General features: G+C 45.9%; 1 protein-coding gene across 1 annotated transcript in view; it reads left to right on the top strand.

The window, feature by feature from the left end:
• SUCLG2 (succinate-CoA ligase GDP-forming subunit beta) overlaps positions 1–25,115 on the top strand; it is a 210,751-nt gene that overhangs the window by 20,781 nt on the left and 164,855 nt on the right. Inside the window, exon 2 of the mRNA XM_066596666.1 lies at positions 24,386–24,527. Coding sequence (XP_066452763.1) covers positions 24,386–24,527 — 142 coding nt within the window. The remainder of the gene's footprint in view (positions 1–24,385; positions 24,528–25,115) is intronic.

Raw genomic sequence — 25,115 nt, 5'->3', positions numbered from 1 at the left:
TAGTAAATATCACTTAAATGACTAGATTTTCTTCTACTGAAGCTCTTAAAGGGAATGGATCCTTATTGTAACCATGTTTTTATGAAAAATATTTTTCACGTTTTTTTGGTACTGTCCGTAGAGTAATCAAAGATTAGTATTCGCATATCATCCCAAATATACTATTGGCTGACATGTTTTAGCACCGTTTTACACATGCAATCTATACAAATATTATCTGGAGCCCGTCATACACATGGTTTTGGGCTAGCTAAAGTTGCAGTACCTGGGGAACCCTCGTTTTCACGCTTGACCCCTCCGAGTGGGATACAGACTTTGCTATGGGGTCCCCAAGCCATTACCTGGTAATGTGGCGGCTGACGCTGCACTATGCCAAGGTGCGGTACCCGAAATCTTGAATAGGAGCGTAGTAGAAAGACAATCTTGAGTCAGGGCTAGGCAGCACAGGTGTGTAAGTGAGGTCCAGGCAGAAGGTCAGGGCAGGTGGCAGACAAAAAGCCGAGTCCAAAATACAGAGCCGAGGTCGGGGAGCACAGGAGTTAGAATGGTCAGTAATCGCAAAAAGGTCCGAACCACGAATACACAAAAGCCTGAGGCTTCGTCACAATGGCTAATGGGGTGAGGGTGCCTAATATAGCAGAGGATAGCTAGTGATTGGTAGAACTAAGCCTCCATTTAGAGCCAACAGTACAAAATTTCCATCTAAATTGATAAAATGCCAGGCAGTAAGCCGAAAGTGCTACAGACCCCATTGTAGTCTGTGGGGGTCTGTCGTTTCAGTCTTAGGAGATGGATCTGTTCCCAGTGGGGATTCTGTTTTTCATGTTCCTATGACGGAACAAGATAGCAGCCCCTGAGCGTGGGTGTCAACATGGCCTTATTCATAAACTGAGGTCTGGTTCCATTTTACTGCCGCAATGACCACAAAGGTGCAGCAAAATGCCACAGTTGTTGGCAAAATGCTGCATTTTTCTGTAATAGTGGCCATTAAACACAATTTTACCACATGATCAATAGACCCCAAAGCCTCATGCATAGAAAAGTATATCCCATTGAGATCCCAAATTTGCAGTATGTCGGACAGTTTTTTTTGTTTTTTTTTGCACTAAATTTAGTCATCCTAGAGGAGCCCTTGATCCCTGATGCCGCATCCCACATTATGGTGCACAATATAGGACTGTTCTGTCTGCTATGTTATGGTTCAAATACTTCTGCAAGAATGTATGAGGGCTAAGCACACTTTCATGGGGTCCCCTTTTATGACATCCAGTAGTCCATTAGTAGCAAAATTTAGATTATCCCTTATCTGTAGGACAAGTAGCTGATTGTTGGGGGTACAATTGCTGAAATCCCCGCCGATCAGGAGATTGGGGTTCTGAAGTGTCCCTAATGAATGAAGTGATGGTTACACATGCACTACCTCTCCGTTCATTTCAATAGCACCATTGGATGTGACACTGCCATTGAAATGAAGTTATGGTGCACATGTGGGGTCTCTGACCAAATTAACTAGTTATTGCCAATCCTATCTTGTGGGTGGGACATAATTGTACTTGTAATTTTGGTACAAGTACTTTTTAAAGGGATTAAGTTATTTCATATCCAAAGGTGGGCAGAATATGGGTCCTGTGTCCCTAGTCATCCTCACTGTATTCTTACTACAGCCCCCCACCCCCACCACGAGAAGGAGACTGAAAGGAGTGACAGTTGTGCAGGCATGCTGCCGCTCTATTCCCTTTAAATGGGGCTGTGAAGAAAACTGAGCAATTTTTCCCCAGTCGTCTCCACGACAGCACCAATTGAGATTGCCTCCTCCTGATAGGACAGGAACACACTGAGAGGTTAAAAGCTCCCCTTCCCCACTTTCCTCAGTGTCTCTGAGAGGGGCTGGTGGAGAAGCCAGCCAGGATTTACTTACAGGCGGATCGGAGGGCAGTGGGTCAGCTTGTCCTCCCTTCCAAGCCAGACGACTCCCGGGACGCCACATGGGGTGGTAACCCCCGAGCCAGGTTTCTTCGGCGGCCCATGGGGGGTACAAAGCGGGAGCCTCAGTCCCCCTCCTCCCTGTAGAGTTACAGCGCGGCGCTCCAGGAAGCCCTTTGAACGGCGGGGGGCAAGGCACAGCGTCACGTGTCCAGCGCGATGACATCATCGCGCCTGCATCAGGAGCGGAGGGGGCGGGGCTTAGCACGAAAATTTAAAAATAAAGGAACCTGAGAGAAGCCAGAACAGACCAGCACTACAGGTCGCAGGGTGTCTGCAGCACCGGTATAGTAATGAGTGCTCCCGCCCCAGAGACAGCTGAAACTTCAGCCTCAGCGGCCGCAAGCAGCCAGTGCGGCAAAAAATACAATGCAAGTATCCAGTGTATTATGTATGGAAAAATTGCATATTTACCCGCAAAAATGCTTTATTTGTCAGGGGGATAGAAAAGACATCCCCCCCCCCAGAACAAAACTCAGAAAATGCGTGGAGTGCGGGACGAGAGTGACAGCTACGTACCAGAGGCCTCTATGCAAGGCATGCGTAGCTAGGCTAGTCAGAGAGAAATCGGGGGGATTCATGGAGGACGTTAGGAGGTTAGATCCGCCCTAACGTCACAGCTGGCGCCGCCAGCGAAACGCCAGAAAAAGGCGTATGTTCCCGATGAGCCTTCTGACTCAGAGTTCTATCGGGTCGGAGCAAGAGGAACAGGCGGCCGAGGAGTCCTCAGATGATGAGGACCACAAAAGATACTTATTCCATCAAGACGACTTAACGGAATTGATTAAGTCAGTCAGGGCTACACTAAAAATGGAAGATCCCAGAGAACCACATACCTTACAAGATGAGATATTCGGGGGACTAGGGGAGAGGCACAAGCATACCTTCCCTTTCCACAAGAATATCACCAAAATAATCCAGAAAGAGTGGAGGAAACCAGACGCAGGCTCCTTCTCCGCTAGAGGGGTAAAAAGAAGGTACCCATTCGAGGAGGAAGTTTGCGCAAGCTGGGAGGAGGTACCTAAGGTAGACGTCCCAGTGGCCAAGGTAGCTAGGAGGACGAGCCTGCCCTTTTGAGGACGCCGCACAGTTAAAAGATCCCAAGGATCGCAAAGCTGAGGGCCTTCTAAAGAAATCATGGGAGGCAGCGGCAAACATACTTAGGCCAGGGATCGCAGCCACTTGCGTGGCACGCACTCTGGGGGTATGGCTAGAAGAGCTGGAGCTACACCTAACCAATAAGCCGCCGAGGGAACAGATCCTAAATTCCCTTCCGATGCTGCGTATGGCAACAAATTTCCTAGCGGACGCCGCGGCCGAAACTGTCAAACTCTCGGCGAAAGCCACAGCCCGGTCTAACTCAGCCAGAAGAGTGTTATGGCTGAAATCGTGGTCAGGCAACCTAGCCTCAAAAAATAAGCTATGCGCCCTCCCGTTCTACGGCCAGTTTTTGTTCGCATCGGACTTGGACAAGATTCTAGAGAAGGCGGCCGACAAAAAGAAGGGATTCCCGGAAGAAAAGCCACAGAGAGGGAAGACCTTCCGGGCCCCAGTGCAACAGCCCGAGGCCTACCGAGGCAAGGGCAAGACAGACCGCTGGAGTTACCCCAAAGGGGGCAGAGGAAGGAACATCCTCTTTAACCCCCACCAGGGGGAGCCAAAGCAGAGACCCTGACGCCATCCCCATAGGGGCAAGGCTGGGGAGCTTTGTGGATCAATGGGCCGCGATTTGCGAAGGCCCATGGATCCCAAAGATCTTACAGCAGGGATACCGGATAGAGCTGTTGTCCCTCCCAAGGAGGAAATTCGTTATCACGGGAGGCTCCAAGCAAGTTACACCTACTAAGGCAAAGCGTTCGGGACCTGTAACAACTAAACACAATATCCCCCGTACCGCAAAACGAGGAAACCCAGGGCCATTATTCCAGGCTCTTCCTAGTAAGAAAACCCTGCGGGAAACAGCGGATGATAGTGAATCTGAAACCTCTGAACACCTGCGTCAGATACAGAAAATTCAAGATGGAGTCCATCTCCTCAACGATAAGGTTGATTCCCAAAGGAGCCTACATGGCATCCATCGATTTAAAGGATGCTTATTTCCACGTACCGATCCACGAGGGGTCCCAGAAATATCTAAGGTTCGCAGTGGATATGGGCAAAGGAATAGAGCACCATCAATTCAGATGCCTGCCTTTCGGGATCTCCTCAGCACCCAGAATCTTCACCAAAATTATGGCAGAGGTAGCCGCCTACCTGAGGAAGAAGTCGGTCCTAATAGTACCCTACCTGGACGATATTTTAATAATAGCAGAGTCCAGAGAACTCCTAACGAAACACCTGGGGATAGTGCTAGAACTTCTCCAATCCTTAGGATGGATCATAAACTGGGAAAAATCCAGCCTAGATCCCGACAAGAAGACGTTTCTGGGTATAACGCTCAACTCAGAATCGCAATGCTCCTGCCTACCCGAGGAAAAAAATACAAAAAATCCGACGGCTAGTCAAAACCTTCCTACGGAGACGATTATGCACAATTCGGGAAGCCATGTCTCTCCTGAGAAGCTTGACGTCATGCATTCCAGGAGTGGCATGGGCCCAGGCTCACACCAGAGCCCTGCAAGCCTCAGTCCTATCCACGTGGGACAAAAGGCAGTCCTCTCTAGGGACAAGAATGTACATCCCAAGCGCGGTGAAAACATCCCTGCGTTGGTGGACATCCCCAGAGAACCTGCGGAGAGGGGTTCATTGGCTACAAAACCCAGCCACTCGCATCACAACGGACGCAAGCGCCTGGGGATGGGAAGTGCATGTGGGGAACCAGTTCTTTCAGGGCCCATGGCCTCAAAGGACAAAACAGTCCTCAAATTGCAGGGAACTACAGGCCGTATGGCAGGTCCTACAGCAGTTAGGGAACTCGCTACGGAACCAACATATACTGTCAGACAATATCTCCGCGGTCGCCCATATATGACACCAAGGGGGCACAAAATCTCCCGCCCTGCAAAACATCGCACAGAAAATTTTCCACTGGGTGGAGGGCCGGATCCTCTCAATCACGGCAACCCACTTGAAGGGGACGCTAAACCAAAAAGCAGACTTTCTCAGCAGGAGGCAAATAGACCCAGGAGAATGGTCTCTCTCCCTGAAAGCATTCAGAATTCTGACCAACCGGTGGGGGACCCCACAATTGGACCTGTTTGCAACCAGGAAAAATGCCAAAGTAAGCAACTTCTTCTCCCTCCGGCCAGGAGATCGTCAGACAGCAGTAGACGCCCTAGGCCAAGACTGGGGAGAGAGGGGCTGGCGTACGCCTTTCCTCCTATACTGCTGATCCCCAGAGTCTTGCAACATTTCAGAACCCAGGTATGCACACTAATCCTGGTGACCCCCTTCTGGCCCAAGAGTAGCTGGTTCGGTCTTCTAGCAACATTGAGCGTCCAGGACCCAGTCACCTTTCCTACCTGGGCAGATCTATCACAGGGGCCACTGAACCATCCGAGCCTAGACAAGCTCCACTTAACAGCATGGCTCTTGAGGAATCCTCACTAAAAGAGAAGGGATTCTCAGAGAGTAGTAGAAATGTTAATGTCCAGCAGAAAAAAGACGACCCACCTTATCTACCAGAAAGTTTGGAGGAGGTTTTCCTCATGCAGACAGGGAAGGGATCGTGGGGATTCTATCCCGGACATCCCTCTAATCTTAGAGTTCTTGCAGGAGGGCCTAGAGATGGGCCTCTCTCCAAGCACCTTGAAGGTCCAGGTCGCAGCCCTTAGCGCCATATGTGACACAAAGTTCGCAGACAACAGATGGGTCAACAGGTTCCTAGCAGCAGCAACTAGATTACGGCCTAGGCCCATAAATCTTTTCCCAGACTGGAACCTTAATTGGGCTCTAAGAGCCATGACAGCGGTACCATTTGAGCCGCTTGAAGCACTACCCATAAAAATGCTTACTATCAAGGCCATTTTCTTAGTAGCCATCACCTCCGCAAGGCGGGTTAGCGAGCTGCAGGCCTTGTCCATTCGCCACCCGTTCCTGAAAATCTCGGACACCAAATTAGTATTTAAAACGGACCCGGCTTTTATGCCAAAAGTAGTATCACATTTTCATAGGTCCCAAGACCTAATAATCCCCTCATTTTTTAGTAAACCTAAAAACGAGGAAGAAAAAACCCTAAGCTGCCTGGACGTTAGAGCAGTCCTAGGCTACATAGATGCGACAAGCCACTGGAGGCGGGACGACAACTTTTGTTTGTCCAGTTCAGTGGCCCAAATAAAGGGAGCAAAGTAGCGAAAAGCTCCATAGCCAGGTGGATCCGCCTAGCCATCATAAAGTCCTATAAGGCCCTCAGGAAGTCCCTTTAGCTCTTAAAGCCCATTCTACAAGGGCAGTAGCATCCTCATGGGCCGAACATAGCTCAGCTTCGGTCGAGCAGATATGCAAAGCCACAGTCTGGAAGAAACCCCACACGTTCGTTAAACACTATAGGGTAAAAGTGCAGCATGACGAGGACATGGCCTTCAGCCGCAAAGTCCTCTCGGCAGCAATCCCACCCTAGGGAAACTTTAGTTGGTACGTCTCAATTGGTGCTGTCGTGGAGACTGGGGAAAAAATAGATTATACCTACTCGATATTTGGGTTTCCAGGAGTCTCCACGACAGCACCCGTACCTCCCCCCCCCCCCCCCCCTAAATTGATAGAAAAGAAACTATATAATATTAAAAAAAAACTAAGATATATATATATATTATAATTAAAAAAAAAAAAAAACCCGGTTAAGGGAAAAAATTAAAGTTGAGCTCCTACCCCAGCAATTCGTTAGAATCCACTGAGGAAAGTGGGGAAGGGGGGGAGCTTTTAACCTCTGTGTGTTCCTGTCCTATCAGGAGCAGGCAATCTCAATTGGTGCTGTCGTGGAGACTCCTGGAAACCCGATTGTCGGGTAGGTATAATCTATTTTTTCCATCAGTCCCATTGAAGTGAATAGAGCACCAACCGGGCATGGTTGGCCAGCGTCCCAATCACTGATGTCACTGCAGGGGGAGAAGCCTGCCTAATGTCACAAGAACAGGGGAACATGGGAGCCCTGTTCTTGCTATTGGCTGGGGTCTTTGCAGTGAGACTTTCACAGACTAGCAAGTTATCCTGTGGGTAGGGGATTACTTGCAATTCTGGTAAACCCCTTTAAGTAAGGGTGCAGTCACATGGGAAAGTGTGATATCTGTCTGAGAAACTGCGACATATATCGCACTCTGGGATGAAACTGAAAGCAGGGAGACAGATTGGATATTGGAAAAACTTCCTGACAGTGAGGGTGATCAATGAGTGGAACAGGTTACCACGGGAGGGGGGGAGTTCTCCTTCAATGGAAGTGTTCAAACAAAGGCTGGACAAATATCTGTCTGGGATGATTTAGTAAATCCTGCACTGAGCAGGGGGTTGGACCCGATGACCCTGGAGGTCCCTTCCAACTCTACCATACTATGACTCTTAAACCTGCAAATTCTGCTGTGAGTGTGATGCAAGAGCAATACATAGGAAAATTGCGAGTTTCAACAGGAAAAAAAATTGCATCACTCATACGATAAATGCATCTACATATGTGTGTGATACATTGTCTTTAAAAGTGGTTGTGTGTGTGTGTGTGTGTGTGTGTGTGTCGGAAATATTGTTTTTTTTTTTTAGTTTTTTTTAACCATTGTTTGGAAGTAGAAATTACTCATGTGCATAAGCACATTGAATGCAATATTTTCCTTTCATGTGTGATATCTGATCATATTGTAACTTGTCAGATATCGCATGTGAAAATCACCCATGTAAATGCAACCAACCATATGCGCAATTGTGCACAATTCTACGTATTTGCGCAGTGAACAAAGTTGATAAGTTAGATTTGCCAGCGTATCTGCATATATTACTGTACCTTTTGCGTATGCAGGGCCTGCATTTGTGCACATATTGAGTTGCTCACCTCCCATAGACTACTAAGGGGTGCTTGGTGCTCAAAAATAGAGCAGATCATTTTTTTTTTTTAAACACGTGCTAAAAATATGGAAATGAGAATGAATCTATTGAAATCAATGGGTTCAATTTCCTGCGTATTGTGTGGGCAAACTTTGCGCACATACAATCCTCTGCAGGAGCTGTTAGGTTTCGGGTCTAATGAGCTGCGGGAGACTAGATAGGCAAGATCATGCCACTATTCAACTGCGTGCAGAAGAGGGTTTTGTTCTTTTCTACTGGAAATTAGATTTAGTTTTGTGACGAATGACATTAAAATCACTTAGAATACTAGAATGGTAGAGTTGGAAGGGATCTCCAGGGTCATCTGGTCCAACCCCCTGCTCAGTGCAGTCACTGAGTCAAGAAGTTACCTAATAAAAGTAGTCTCCTAGCCCGAGCCTAGGGCTGCTGTGCGGAAATGTGATTCTCTGGTATAAACTGTATTCAGGCCCCTATATCTGCTTGAGCAGAGTCTTCAGAACTTGTTTAAAGACCATCCAGCGGCGTCTCTTGCCATCTGTGATGGGAGTAACCTCCAGGCTAATACCGCCCCGTAATGAAAGCCCTGCAGATGAAGTGCCGCTGCTTAATGGTCAAGTCATTTTTTCCCACTGTTTAACGATCATTCCAGGCTGCAGATCCCTGTACCTTCTAACTGGTCTGTTAACCGGCTGAGCTGCTGGGTCCATTACTGCACAGATTTATCAATTACAGGAAAATACAATAGTAGCTAAAGTAGTCCTGCATGACTTACTGCCTCCTTGTAGAAACTTGCTAGCACTCCATAATTTTTCTTGAAGGGTTATGTACATTATTGCTTGATTTGCAAAAGTTGCTTCACATTTCATTTTAGTTGCAAATAGTCTTAAATACCTAAAACGGCCTTTTACTTTTTTTTGCAAAAACGTTCCTTGACATGTGTGCGTTTCCCTAGGATCGGGAGGGGTATCCTCTCCTTAAGGTTGGTTGCACACTACCGGGTCGGATTTGGCATACAGGAGCTTGCAATGGAATCTGACCCTGTGCCCAGCTGGCATCTGCGCATACCTGACATTCTCTTCTTTTTGTACTGCGGATGGTCCACACGGCGAGTTGTCAGACGTGCAGTGTTTTTTTTTTACTCCCTGCTTTGCCTGTGTCATCGTTAGACGTAGTCATTGCGGAAGGGCCATGGGTTGGACGGCTTCCATTTACTTCAAATAGAAATAAAATTCCAAACCTGCTGCAGTTTTTTGTTTTTCCCCCCCCCCCCTCCGTGAGCAAAAAATCGTAATTGATTTCCGCTCATGAGGAGGAAAAAATGCTTTTCTACAGCATGCGATGGGCGGTAGTTGCTGCAGAATGCCCTTCCGTATTCCACAATGCTAATACGGCCGTGTGCAGTCGCCCTAGGGAGAGCACCTACAAGGTGTGTGGAGACCCCCTCCCAACCAACATCTTAGGCCTATCACTAGCCAAGCCAGGATCCCACTGCACACTGATAAGGGGCGAGAACCCCATGGATGATTACTCTGACTGCCAATATGGAGTCAGGAAGGAATTTTTTTTTTTTTTCCTCCATAGGAGCTAATTGACTTGTTTGTTTTTTGTTTTTGTTGCCTTCCTCTGGACCAACAAGGGGGGGGGGGGGGGGGGATTAAAACAGGCTGAACTAGATGGACATTGTCTTCATTCAGCCTAACATACTATGTTACTATCTATCCACAGAATATCCAAAGTAATAATCAGTAGCAACTGATCATGAGAACTGGGGTCCCATATCCTCCTCTCCTGCTCACTGCTGCAACTCCCCACCCCAGTGAGAAGTAGCTTGAATGGATTGGTGGTCGCGCATGCCTAATGCCATCCTATGGGACTGACAGGGCTATCTCTATCTTCAGCAGCCCTGTTTGAAGTGAATGGAGCCGCCACTGCCATTCAAGCTCTTCGACACTCCAGGGGGTGCAGTGAACAGGAGAGGGGGATTCAGAACCCCAGTTCTCATGATCCTTGATGAGCCTTAGGATAGGTGGTTAAAGGGTTCTCTCACAATCAATTTTTAAGGGGTCGTCAACTTGTAAACTATTGACTTGACAACCTTCTGAAGTAGTACAATATCAATGGGAGTAATGCCTTCTATTACACTTCTGGCTCTGGCACATCCCCCTTCAATGCGGATGTCCGACTCTGTTGCATACTGACTGTTGGGCATCCCAAGTGCCAGATCCATACCTGATCAGCTATTGACCACCTATCCTGAGAATAGGCGATCAATAATAAGTGCTTAGAAAACCCTGTTTAATACGGCCACTTGAACCTTAATTAACAAGATATAACATTACAAGCTATTTCCTTACGCCAAGACTCAAACTTTGGCCAACTGTCTTTTAAATTTTCCTATTGTTCCTTGATCATGAAAGTCATGTGTTTTTCATTACTTGGGAAAATAGACCACTTATAAAGTAACAAAAACCCTCCGGCATGAAATTTCAGCGTTGGAAATTGGACGTCAGTCTGGAGCCAGCATGCGCTACTTAACGTGGGGATGATTTGTAAAGCTGCCCTTGACATCCCGGTATAAAAGGACTCGGAAAGGTGTCGTACACCTACTATTTCCAATGATGAATGTGATCAGTCTTATTGTGAATAGCAGGTGTCAAACAAAGCGGCGCTCTGTCTCCTCCCCCCTCCCTCTCACACACACAGCGTACGAGCGCTCTTGTGAACCTGCTCATTTTAAAGCGGTTACCTGGGGTGTTCGGGAGCTGGGAGCATGCTTCTATAGTAAATGCATCACTGAATCCCTTGCAGAGATGTAATGCAAATTAGGGGCCTGCGATATTTTGCGCGGCAGGTAGTTATTGTAGGTGGTAGCTTCACGCTGAGCCCGTATTTAAGGTCACAAGAGGCGGTTTGTTCTTTAATGACGATCTTTGATTTACAGGCAGTTCACCTTTGTGCTTGAGGAGAAAGACTCAAACATGGGTTTTTTTCTATAAGGCTATAGAAATCCCTTTTTTTTTCCTTTTTGTTTCGGGCCTATGGGGATACATTGTCCAAGTCAGGTACAGGCTGAATGTAATCACCAGTAATCATGTAACAATGCGTGTAGGCAGACTTTGATTCATGCTTCAAGTATGAGAGCCGAACGCGCTTGTTTTATTGATCCACTCTACTCTGATGATTATAGTTCAGAATTATGCTGCTCGAGATTTGACACAATTCACTAATCAAGTGCCGCCGCTCTTAATGGACCCCGAGCCCACAAGAGACTTCTGGATTGCTCGAGGGCTGCTTGGGAATTGTAGCTATTGAATACAAGGATGTGGCTGGAAGTACTGCAAATGCCGTAGATAATTCTGATCTTCAGAACGTCGCCCGTTAGTGAGGTTTTTATTAGTGATGAGCGAGCATACTCACTAAGGGCAATTGCTCGAGCAAGCATTGCCCTTAGCGAGTACCTGCCCGCTCGAGAGAAAAGGTTCGGCGGCGGGCGGGGAGCGGCGGGTCAGAGCAGGGAGGAACGGAGGGGAGATCTCTTTCCCCCCCCACCCCCCCCCCCCTTGCTCACTGCCGCAACTCACCTGTCACCCGCGGCGAACCTTTTCTCTCGAGCGGGCATGTACTCGCTAAGGGCAATGCTCGCTCGAGCAATTGCCCTTAGCGAGTATGCTCGCTCATCTTTAGTTTTTATGTATCACATGTATATTTTTGTTCTGTCAAATGATTTATTTATTTATTTTTTCCTTCTAAAGAAAGAGGACCTCCATTCAACCACTATTAAAGGGGTTGTACTACAATTGCAGAAAGAGCTATACATATGTTTCATTGACTATTGCATTGACTATGACCAGCTCTGGGCCGTTCTGCATGACTTGGTGTCTCAGTTCACTTGATCAAGCTTGTCAGATCACTATATATCAAGAAGCAATAGTGCGAACACTCTGGTGGGATGGACTGGTTCAAGGTTGGCAAGGGTGTGAGACAGGGCTCTGTTTTGTCCCCATTTCTCTTTAACCTTTAGGCTGAGGTGATCATGACCTGGACTGGCCCAACATTGGAGTGAAGATTGGAGGAAGGACCATTAACAACTTGAGATATACAGATGATAACGACTCTGCCGGCTGAAAGAGAGGGGGATCTGTTTAACAGGGTTTTTTGAAACTTGAGGAAGAAAGTGAAAAAAAGGGACTGCCCCTTAACATCAGGAAAACAAAGATCATGACAGCAGCAGGTAATGGAAAACTGAAGCTTTAAATTAACAGCGAAATTGAATCCGTTCAGGATTTCTTCCTTGGATCAAAAATCGACCATGATGGCGAATCCACCCCAGAAGTCAAACGTAGGATCGCCTTGGTCCGCTCTGCAATGGTTGGCATGAATAACATCTGGAAGAGCAAACCCATCACACTACCAAAAGCAGACTAGCTGGAGCCATCATCTTTCCTATAATGTATGGGTCAGAAAGTTGGACACTAAGAAAGGTCGACAGAAAGATAATCTATGCATTCGAAATGTAGTGCTAGTGGAAAGTATTAAGAAGACCATGGTCAGCCGGGGAAACAAACAGAATTGTTGGACTGCATAAAACCAGGGTCTTCGCTAGAAGCTTAAAGGGGTTGTCCCGCGAAAGCAAGTGGGGTTATGCACTTCTGTATGGCCATATTAATGCACTTTGTAATATACATCGTGCATTAAATATTGGCCATACAGAAGTTATGCATTTACCCCCTCCGGTGTTGGCGTCCCCGTCTCCATGGCGCGACCGAAGCCTTCTTCTCCCTCGATTAGATGCGCTTGCGCAGTCTGTTCTTCTTCTGTTCTGTTGAATGGGGCCACTCTGGCGTGCTTGCGCCGCACAGGTCTTCTGTGCATGCTTAACACCGCTTGCTTTCACGGGACAACCGCTTTGTCACTAGACTGTGACTGACTGACTTTGGCCATTTCATGTGTGCAAACTCGCTAGAGAAGCCAATAGTGTTGGGAATAACCAGTGGGACCAGAAGAAAGGGCCGCAAAAGAACTCTCTGGCTCAACACCATCAAAATGGATACCAATATGTGCATCAAGCAGTTAAAAGAAGCCATGCTTAATAGGGAAGCTTGGAGAATGTTCACCTATAATGTCACTGAGTGTCGGATATGACTAAATGGTTAGATTGGTTGATGACAATTGCAAATTATTCTCTAGCCACAAGATAATCTCAAGAACAGTGGTCTTGTGTCCCCTGTTCTCCGTGTAGGGTTACTGCACCCCCTTCAGTGAGGAGGAGACTGAAGTGCTGGTCCTGCAAGTGCATCGGCACTCCATTCACTTTTAATGGGACTGCCAACGTATCTAAGAGGCACCTGCTTGGGTATTTTCACTAGCCCCAGAGAAATGAATAGAGAGCTGATTGCGCATGCTTGACCAGTGTTCCAATTACAGTGGTGTCACAGTAAGAATCTGGACTGGGGTGGGGGAAGCAAACCCCGCAGTAACAGGAGAGTTCGGCATGGAAGTCCCTTTTTTGAGATCGGTGGAGGTCTCAGTGATTGGCAAGTTATTCCCTATCCTATGGATTGTAGTGCAACTCCTCTGACCCCTTTTTTTCGTGAACCCCCAAAAATGGTCAAGTGGTACAGAGGTTATCCCACCAAAACCATCTGTCACCTATCCATATGATAGGTGATGGATATCTGATTGTTGAGGCTCTGACTGATGGGCCTCTATTATTCACCCAGGATGTGCAGTTCTCGTGATCAAAGTGCCGGTGTGCATCCGTGAACACCGCTCCATTCACTTCTATAGGGCTCATGGAGATGGGCAGGAGTATTGCTTGGATATTTTCAGAGACCGTGAATTGAGCTGTGGTCACACATGGTGCATCGCCGCCTTCCATTCCCCAGGGGGATTTGGGAATGCATCACACTCGTGATCCCTGGGGTCCCAGCAGTCAGACCTCCGGCAATCAAACACTTTTCACCTATCCTGTTTTCTAAATGTGTTTGGTGGGATAAAGTGTATTTCAGTAAAATATTGGTATTAAAATAGTGTTCCTATGTTGGACATATATAGCCAGGATGACTGTACCGAATATAGGGTGGCTAGGTTGACAGAAACGGAAATTCTTGTCTGAGCTATGATTTTTCTGTAACTCCCATATGTTATGCAGACAGTGTAGCACAGTGGGCTATACTGTTTCCACAGCTCCTGAGTTACAAAAACCGCATAGATTGCTGTGGTTCTGTTTGCTTAACTCCCAGTGACTTTTATGAGAGTAATGGAAATGGTGTAGCGCAGGGAGTTTGGCAATTTACGTTCTCGCAACCACCCCTGGCCACTGCAATTGGCATGGCTGGGAGTCCTGCTAAGTTGGTGGGACTTTTATGTCAGAGATGGAAATACCCCTATAATAGTTGCTAGAAGCCCATCCCTTTTCTCCAGGTTACTTGGCACTGATGTGATACACTAACAATGTTTTAGGACAGGGTTCCCCAACTCCAGTCCTCAGGGACCGCCAACAGGTCACGTTTTCAGGATTTCCTCAGTGTTGCACAGGTGATGTGATTATCGGTGCCTCAGACATTACCACAGGTGGTGTTAGCATAGGATATCCTGAAAACATGACCTGTTGGTGGTCCCTGAGGACTGGAGTTGGGGACCCCTGTTTTAGGAGACTACTTAAAGGGGCTGTCCAGTTAGAATTTAACTGTTTAAAACCTGAGCCAAAAAGGTTAAAACATTAAGATAAAGGTACTTACCTATGCTCAGCCCTAGCAGTGATCCACTACTGCAGCCTTGTGATTCCTCTGGTCTGTATTGACAGCATTAGTCAGGTGACTGCTGTTTGCCAATCAGAGGCCTCATTGTCACCGCCCATTCTCCTAGCATCAGCCCTCACATCCTGGGTGGCATGATGGCAGGAGTCTTGAACAGTAACGCTGTGGTCTGATTGGCAGATCAGTGATCCCTTGATTTCTGCTGTCAGTAGGGATTGGAAGAATCGCGAGGTTGCAACACTGGATCGCCAGGACTGGTAAGTACACTTTGTTATATTTTAACCATTTTGGCTCTGATTTTAAAATGCTAAATTCTAACTGGACAACCCTTTAAAGTGTTTGCCCCATCAGAAGCCTCTCTCGATCAGCTGTTTGCAACTGGGTGGCTGCTAGTGGACTCGTTTCCACTACAGTGGCCACTACAGGAGAAATTTGGTATCGCACACCACCAACATAAATGAATGGGTGACCTTGTAGGAAGCAGTGATTGTGTCGTCCACAGTCACATCTAGTCCTTGCAATGGTTCTCTACTCAAACTATTAACATCGCATATGATCAGGGATTTACATACTGGTATTACCCTGTGTATAATTGGATCAGATAACCGCCTTCTAGGTGAGTGCCCCCGTTAATGTGCGTAGAAGGATTGAAAGTACACTCTTATGTATTTGTGATGAGATTCTCAATAGCTGAATGCAGGAAACTTTTTTTCAAAGAGCAACTAGTTACAGAAGCCTATATATTTATATATGTAAAATCCGCCCGGGTTTATTACCTGCCGCGCCGTTGTGGAACAGGGGAGAAAGTTCACATTGCCTTGTTTTATAAGTGGGAAAACACTATTACAGCTTGCACATTCCTCCTTATACTCCTTACAAAGGCCAGAGATGGTGCAAATATAAAATGCCAGGACGAGAGGGAAAATATAACCATTACTGTGGGGGGAAAGGCAAACAAGGAATTGAATTTAAAAGGTTATGTAGGATTTCACGAATCTGTAGCTTCAGGGGACAGGAAAGCAGAAAATTGTGCCTGGTTCGGAAAGCAAGGCAAAGATTCTCCCCCCTATTGATCAACAGGATCTGTAATGAGAGGCCGCTCTGCTCTTCTTGGGGCCGCTTTCTCAATAGAAAAAGAGGTCCTTAGAAGTGTTTTTTTTGTTTGTTTGTTTTTTTAAATCATTGTCCTCTTTGTAACTCTACAAAAGAAAAAAATCTACCATTTAGTGTCTTGGCTCCTATGCGTCTCTAAGGTTGCCGAATACCGACAGGCCTGTGTGTAGGGAACATCTTCCAGTCCTACTACCCTCTATATGTTGCCTGTACTTCTTGCTAACAAGCTGAATGTTCATTGGGAAGAATTGGTGGAAGTGAGTAGGATTACAAGAGCAGACTACACTAGATTTATTTGTAGTCTGTAACCATGGAGACACACAGCTCTTCACAGGAACTGTGAACCTAAAACAGTAGAAGGTCTTTAGGCCGCCTGCAGACGGCCGGGTCAGATCCAGCTGCGAGAATTCTCGCAGCAGGACCTGACCCGAGCCCCTGCAGAGAGCAGCGCAGAACTCACTCTCTCTGGCTCTTTCAGACAAACCGCAGCCGTCCGCATAGGATTGCGTATTGTAATGCAATCCTATGCAGGTGTGTACGGGCGGAAATTCTGCAGGGAATCCCACGGTGGAATTTCTGCCCGTCTGTAGGAGGCCTTAATCAAACCTTTGCAATAAGTGTTTTTCTTAATTCTAGATGCATTGGAAAACCAAGTAAAATGTGTTCATGCCCTTTAAATGCCAGGTCCAATCCATAGCATAGCATAGAACTTTGGAAGTTCATCTAGTAGAAGACGCTGCAGAGGACTATGCTAGTACTGATCTCCCTGTAATGTAAAATTCGATGAACAGTTAGCGAACTTGTTGTAGAACGTCGGCTACAGAATGCAAACCAACCCCAGATTCTCATACATTACAATGCAGTAAGCAAAATCTGCATGAAGGCCACAAAGAACTCATGGAGATTTTGATGCCGATTTACTCTGTGATCATACCCTTTGGCACAGGAGAGGCTTCATGCTGCATCTAGCACAGCAGCATGCATCTCGGGGGCAGTGTGCAATTTTAGAAAAGTTTTTTTTTCTTTTTTTTTTTTTTTTTAAACACAAGTGATTTGGATTGCTATGCAAACCTATGATTGCGCCTGCAAAATCCATCTGCTGTGGAAATAAATCCTTGTGTGTGTTGACCTGCAGTGCAGATTTCAGATCTTCAGCACGTCCACTTACATTGTAGATCTTCACACAGGATGAAATCCACATCCAATCCTGCAGTTTGCTGTAGATTTTATACCTAGAGCTGCAGAAAACAGCGTCTGGAGTGTTGTGTGTTTGCTTAGTACTAGCTTTATTTGCTGTGCTAAGCCCCACGGTGCGGCGCCGCTGCATACGTTGATGTATGGACCTCCAGTAATAGAGTTGGACATCATGGTATTTATAATGATGGGAGACTATATGCTTTTTCGGAACAAATGAAATGTTGTCCAGATGAGAGCTGTAAGCCTGCAGAGCTGTGGGATCTGTGTGCTGCTGTACATATGGTGCAGCAGACGTGTGGAGCTCAGGACTTCCCACACGCATCTCTGCCTCCCCCAGAAGCAATCTGCACTTATTATCTTGTTACCGACTGCACAAACTAGTTCCTGCAGGAAAGTACTCAACTTTATTACATTATTTTGTTACCTTTTACCCTCTTCTTTAACTTTTAGGTTTATATAGCAGCTGGCACGTAACACGCCACTCATTTGTTGCAATGTGCGCCTCCTGATCGATCTGCAAATATACAGTTATGTACACACATGATAACTCTGTTGGTCTGTCCCCGCTAGCAAACTGTGTTCCCACGTAATTGGTAAGCACAATCTTGTCAATAAGATCAGCAAGATCTTGCGGCTATTGGCAGCTGCAGTCCACAACATTGCAAGCAACTCAATGGGAGGGAAATGTATCAGATGGAAGCTGGTATCTGTTACATTGGTACACACCCTCAAAGGGTTGTAAACTGTTAATGGCCTATCTGGAGGATAGATCATCAATAGTAGATAGGCAGGTGTCTATCAGCTGTTCCCTGGGTAAGTGTGCTTGTAAACTGAGAGGAGTTCTGCAGGAAGCAGACAGCTCTGTTCTCACTGCAGTGGTGAGGATCGGTATTGCCGGCAAAGTTCCCATTGAAGTGAATGGAATCTTTGCCTGTAATACCAAAGCTGGCGACTACAGTGAGAACAGAGCTGTCTGCTTCCTGCAGAAATCAGCTAGGTGCATGAACCAGGGCTGTGGAGTTGGTAACTTCTTAATTTTGCCTTCATATAGGAATCATGTTTAAGTGATAAATTTACTGAATTTAAAAAAATGGTACAATAGCGCTTTTCATCACCATTATGATAAAACAAGCTATTTAGATGGGTTGTGCATTGTCTTGTCAGGAGTAGAGATGAGCGAACGTGCTCGGCCCCGCCCCTTTTTCGCCCGAGTACCGCGATTTTCGAGTACTTCCGTACTCGGGCGAAAAAATTCGGGGGGCGCCGTGGCGGCGCGGGGGGTTGCAGCGGGGAGTGGGGGGGGAGAGGGAGAGAGGGCTCCCCGCTGCTACCCCCCGCACTGCCGCGCCTCTCCCCGCCCCCCGAATCTTTACGCGCGAGTACTGAAGTACTCGAAAATGGCGGTACTCGGGTGCGTAAGTACTCATTACGAGTACGTTCGCTCATCTCTAGTCAGGAGGTTAGATACATAATTGTATTTTTAAAGGGGTTGTCCAGGACTTTTACTATTAGTGACCTATACTCAGAATGGGTCAACAGTAGCCTGATGGCAGCATGACACTGGATCCCTGCCGGTCAACTAATCACCAAGCCAGCTGTCAGTGTAGATATCCCTAGAAGCGAATGGCATTTTGTGTTGCAATGACTCAGGTTAGTACTGCAGGCACAGCTCTCATTGAATTCAGTGGGAGGTGTGCCTTCAGTACCGAACCGGGCCACTGCAATGTTGACAGTACCGTTTGCTTCCAGTGATGTCTGAAATCATGACGATCAATTAGCAGCTGATCGGTGGGGATACTAAGCTGATAACTATTGGTGACCTATCCTGAGGTCATCTATAGTAAAAGTCCTGGACAACCCCATTTTAGTAATTTGCATTGTGCTTCATTCTAGGAGCTGGACAACCGTAAAAATGCTGGACCTGAACAGAGAGACAAACCTATTGACTTAAATGGACTCTGTCCAGCTTTGTATATGCTCTCCGGCATTTTTCTGGATGAAATAGAGCTGCATGTAGCGCCATTTTGTCTGGGATTTTAATGGAAATTTGCAACGGAGGCTCAGAAAGGAACCTCCAATATAGGTGTGAACGAGCCCTAAGGCATACTCCCCGGTCAGCTGTACCCTGGGTCCATTGCCACCTCTCCAGAACAGGTATATGCTGTTCATTGTGACCGCTCTGCCAATCGCTGGCTTCAGCGGGGATTCTTTTATGAATGGCATATAACCCACTGAAGCTTTTGATTGGCTGAGCAATCACGTGCACAATGAACGGCGCGTTACCGCTTTAATGGAGCAAGTTCCTACATACAGGGTAAGTGTATTCAAAGTTACAGCCACGGTAGAGATAGTCGCAATCATCAGCAATACTTTACAGCTGCAAGTTGTAGGTCGCTTGGCCGACCACTTTGCGTCCCACTCGGAGCCTTAGCATCCAGTTAACGCTGACAGAACCGTACTGAAGGAACGCCATCCTATTGGCCAAAAGAATGGTAACACCCAGTAGTTTATGCCTCGATTATTCCCCATGGCAATGTAATGGTGGAAGTCAGAGGCATGTCTAGTCCCTATCCTCAGCAAACTCTTAAGACGCTCTCCAATTTCTATTAATAACCATCAACAGAAGTGTGAATGCTGCTCTGAAGGCTATGACTCAGGAAATGTACAATATGAATAATGCAGCATATTTACAAGTTTCCTCAACCTTTCTTGTGAAATATAGTGACCGGTTTGTAATTTGCAAATGGTTTTACTATGTTTATTTTTTCCAATCCCCTCCCCAGCCGTAATACCTCTTCCTTGGTGACTTATGTTGGAGTTGGCCGGTAATATTTGGATGTTCTTCTGTGTTTGAATGTTCTTATTTCTGTAGAACATCCCAAGCTTTTGGAAGCCCCAGAGCCCCCTTTCTATCTTCCAATTACTGTGGGTGTTTGCTGAGTACATTACTGTTATTGCCAGTATCTGCTGGGTAGCGTCAGTAGTTGGTTGTGTTACTCTAGTTCTCTGTGGTCAGGCTTGATTATGTTTTCACAGTTTTGTGTATGTTCCATGATGGCACATGCTTTTTTTTTTCTGTTATGTTTTTCAAAGCGCAAACAACTTGTACAGCCTAGACTGAAACTTAAAGGGGTTATCTGGGGAGAAGAAAACTGCTCCGAGTACTGTGCAAACAAAAAAGCTCTACTCTCCTCATCAGATTTCCCGCTGCTACTGTTCTGTCAGTGCCCGCTCACCCGCTGGTCTTCATTTCCTGTTGTCCTAGCATTGGCATCCCGACACCTAGACATGTGATCACTGCAGTTAAGCCGGTGGTTGATTGGCTGCGGCGGCAACATTCCTACTGTTCGAGTGGCAAGACATCGGCACTCCGAGCTGTTTACATAAATTTTTATTTTTCTCCCCATACAACAATTTAAAGGTGTTTTCCAGGCCGATAAAAAAATAAATAAATAAATAAATGGTTAAAATAAAGAGAAACTAAGTACTTGCCTATCTGGGGGGCTTCTCATCTAGTGCTGCACAGAACCTGGAAGAAGTGTGCATGTGACCACCCAACAATGAGTTGCACTTGACAGTCCGCCAGGGAACCACCATGATGGGTGCGTGTTCAATTTTCTTCATTTTACCCCTTTATAGTTTTTATTTTTTAAATGTCCCAGGAAACCCCTTTTATAAGGGTTGCATATGTTACAGGAATTTCCGCTTTACAGAAAGTGATGACCCTCTGATCTGTGAGGCCCGACTGCTGAAAGTGAAGAATTCCGTATGGTCTCCTTGTTCAAGTGCTAACCAGTGCTGTTTGTTCCTTCAGACTTCTCCCTACATAGCACCTTTATTCACAGGATCTGCATTTTTCGCCACTTATCATAAAGTGATCTACCAAATCACTGTGATATGCTATTGGATTTTGGGATTGGGGGCAAGGGATCCTTTTTAAGGGGTTTTCTTGGGACTATTGATGACCTATCCTCAAACTAAGTCATCCATAGTTGATCAGCAAAGGTCCCCGCTTGGAATCCCCACCGATCAGACTGTGGTGCTCAGGTGAACGGTGTGGCCTTTTCTCAGGCATGTTCGTCGGTCACATGGCCGAAGAGCAACTCTTTCCAACTCAAATGAATAAGGCAGAGCTGCAGTACGAGGTACTGCCACTATACCATGTATTGTTCTGTACCAGGTATGGACAGAAGTGATAGCAGCGCTCACCGGAATGCCACTGTCTCTTTAATCTATTGATCTAATAGTTAAATGTTGAAAAATCCCTTTAAGCATATATAATATGCGTGTTTTCCACCTGTGGGACCTTCACCTATTGGGTGAACAGGTATCTTGAGCACCACCATCCCTATTGGGCTCTGTAGAGAACTGGCCGCCTTGAAGTCTATTGAAGATATGGAAAGGGCTAAACAAGTGTCGCTCTACTTTCTTCGGCTGCCATGCACCTTATTAGGGAGAATCGGGCGAGCAAAGCCACCTCTTCATTGTAAACTATCAAGACTGTGACACCACTAATTGGAAAATAGGACCTTTCTCTAGGGCAGGGGTCCCAAACTCTAGTCCTCGGGGACCACCAACAGCTCATGTTTTCAGGATATCCTATAGTAACAACACCTGTGGTAATGTATGAGGCATTGACAATAATTACATCACCTGTGCAAGACTGAGGAAATCCTGAAAATATGACCTGTTGGCGGTCCCTGAGGACTGGAGTTGGGGAACACTGCTCTAGGGAGCATATCCTATAATTCTCGACTGCAGTTCGCGGGTGTACTCAACAGACCGTGCTTTCAGGATTTCCTTGTTGATGGATTGATGTCATTTCGGGCTTCATTTACGCCTCTGTAATATGGATGAGTGTCCCAGCCCGACGGCTGGCATCCTCTGCGGGTCAGGAGACCCGTGGTTAGGCCAAGACAAAAGGATGGAATACACTGGTATATTACCAACCTTTTAGGATATCATGGCTTGTTTGGGGGTACTTGAGGACTAAAGTTGAGAAACTGGAAACTTAAGTTTTCCTGGAAGTTGTCAGTTTCTATAGATATGTTCTATGACGGATTTACGTCTACAATGTACAGTGAGAAGAACATTCTTTTGTCCTGGGTAAGAAATGTCATCTTTTGTTTTTTAGCCGTCTTTTAAGTGCTGTGGAATGGAAAATCGGAATAGATCAGAGGGTTGCCAGGGATTGACAGCTGCTCTGTTCGAGCCTCTACCCTTCCTTACCTGTCCTTTTTCCCGCAGGCTAAGAGTTAACGGTACTCGTTGGCAGCTGGGAGAGACCACGGCCGTCCATGTCTTCACAGATGTTCTGCTTTGCGCTCCAGGCTTTTGTGACAAGGAAGAGATGTACTTTTCAGATTTAACGTGTTCTAGCTGTGGAATTGCTTAAAGCGAGGTTTTATGATCAACCTTTCCTTACAAATAGAGTTGAAATGCTGAACATTTGCAATCATAAAACTTTAAGGCTCTTTTTTTTTATTTTTTTTTCCCCAGTTACTTTTTTTATTGTTTTGACGATGAAAGGGGTGCTTTATGGTTCGGTAGTAAAGAATTCCCCCCACCCCTCCATTCTTTTTGTTGTCTTCTTTTTGCAATTTGTTCTTTTTTTTTTAGGTTTCCCGCGACTGTTCTATTGAACTGAATCCCGGCTGGAATATCCGTTGCTGCAATTAATATAATGCAGTCTGTATCAATAAGGGAAGAATGGAATCGTCCTTTATTACAGTAGTTTCTCAAAAGAATTTCCTCGCTTCTACAGTCTTCAGTTAAGATGCGGCAAACGGATGAGAAAAATCTATTTCGCGGTTTGCTTAAAATTACTTAAAATCTATATTTGTAATAAAACTATATGCCCGCGGCTTTTATATATATTTTTGTTAAATCGTCTTGCTGGAATTACTATCGTTTGGTTTGGAAATCTAAGCAAACTGGGCGGTGCCGAGGCGAATTAAAAGACGTTTACTTGCGGAAAGGCGTTAAGATGTCGGTTCCACATGTACACTTTGCTGTGTTCATACCAGATGGTGCCCGCCATTAAATGCACACAGACATGCCCAGTTCTTCTTCTTAGTCAGCATCTATAGAAAGTTTGCATAGCAACTTTTTCTTTTAGTACTTAGTCCGACGGCCGTGTGCGTGCTGCGCCCGAGATATATGGACGCAACATGCATCGGACAACTCGCGGATACCGTTCGTGTGTGCGATCTGATTTGGACGGAAGATGCGCATTTCATGTCCTATTCTAGTTCTAAGACCTGTGGGAAAATGTGGCTTTCAGCTGTGTTTTTGCCCTAGATCTGCGCTCTGGTTTAGCCCTGTCGATGGGGGAAAAATTGTATATGGAATTCTACGGTGTGCTTGCTCTTCAGTTCTGTTGTGTGATAATACCTTTTAGGCTATGTTTACGCTTGTGCAGATTTTTGGCTTAATCCCCAACGTTTCTAACTTTTTTTTCCCATTAATTGGGTTCTCCAGAAGGAAAAAACATTTCTTTGTTAGGCCACTTTCGCCCATGTGCGTCTTACCACTATTACCATGGTATAACTCTTGATTTCAATGGGGCCTTGCAGACATGCCCTCGAACTCCGTAATGTTCAAGTGTGGTCTGCTCTATCTTTACCGGAATAAGTAGTTCTGCATGCTGTGCTATCTGTTGTGTTCAAGAAATGGAACCAGAAGCAAACGAAAACGTTTTCTATTTTCTTGACAACCCATTGAAATCATTGGGGGGGAGGGGGGGGGGGGCACAACTTTTTTTATTTACTTTTTGCTGTTCCAGAAATGGAGCAGAAAGATGGAAAGTCGTAACGCTGTAGTGTGAACAGAGCTTTAGTAAGAAGAAAACCGACAAGTGAAATAACCACAGTATCTGACTACACTCTTGTTTGTTTGTAGTCTGTAACCGTGGAGACGCACAGGTCTGCAGAATGCTTAAGTTTAACTGGCATCTAATGATCCAATACTTGTTTTGTGAACCACAGTGTAGTTTGTAATTTCACAAAATCAGAAACCTCTTTCTCTCTGTGCGACTGATGAAGATGGCAGAGTACAGTGTAATCTCCAGCAGTCCCTCAGAGATGAATGGAGAAGCGGCAGCGCACGCTCGACCTCCGCTGTAGTCATCCAACATTACGTGATCGATTTAATGATCCCAGCGGTCAGTCCCCACCAATCAGGCACTTATCCAGTATCCGGTGCAAACTAGAAAATCAAAATGACCATTACTCAGTCCAGCAATGACATGCCTGCAATGGCCATAAGTGTGCTGACATCATCAGATCGGTGACTGATTATCAAGGATTGGTAAAGGTGTGATTGTTAATTTCCTAATCTTGTTTTTCTAGGGTGCCCAAGTGACTTCACGAAGATGGCTCAATCTGCAGGAATACCAGAGCAAAAAACTGATGGCAGATAATGGCGTCACAGTACAGAGGTTCTTTGTCGCGGACAGCGCTAAAGAAGCCCTGGAGGCCGCGAAGAAACTAAGTAAGTGTGTGTGTATATAATGTGTATATGTATGTATATTTATAGACTATGCATTATATATAAAGTATATAACCTTTGCCTATTTAAGCAATGATGCGCAGCCAGGGATGTCTAATTTTCGTGCTGGCTGGGTGACAATCCTTGTGAAAGCCAAAATTGTAGCCATACAAGTTATCGCCCAACTTTCGATGAAACTTGAGTATGGGGAGAGAGCTGTCACTCTACCGGTATATGCCACGAGAGCGTCGCTGCCCCTGTGACTCGCAATGTTTCAGAATAAGGCTAAACCTCACACAAGTGAGAGCGATATCTGATTGAGAAACTTGACCCAATATCGTCCTCGCCAAGGTGCGTTGTTCTTTATTCACCGCTATGCAAAAGCATTTCTGATTACAATTGCATCACTCATGCACGTAAAGATTGCAAATGTTTCCTCTTGACTTCAATAGGAAACCTTGTATCACACGGCATGCGAATGCCATGTGATGTCTTTTAAAGTCCATTGGAAAACAATGGAGAGGCGCTTTGAGGGAACACCCAAAAACAGAACATGCTGATATATATATATATATATATATATATATATAT

The sequence above is a fragment of the Eleutherodactylus coqui genome, chromosome 3, assembly GCF_035609145.1.
Source record: "Eleutherodactylus coqui strain aEleCoq1 chromosome 3, aEleCoq1.hap1, whole genome shotgun sequence".
Taxonomy (NCBI): Eukaryota; Metazoa; Chordata; class Amphibia; order Anura; family Eleutherodactylidae; genus Eleutherodactylus; species Eleutherodactylus coqui.
The sequence above is the reverse complement of the archived record's forward strand: the minus strand, read 5'-3'. Positions and strand labels throughout refer to the sequence as shown.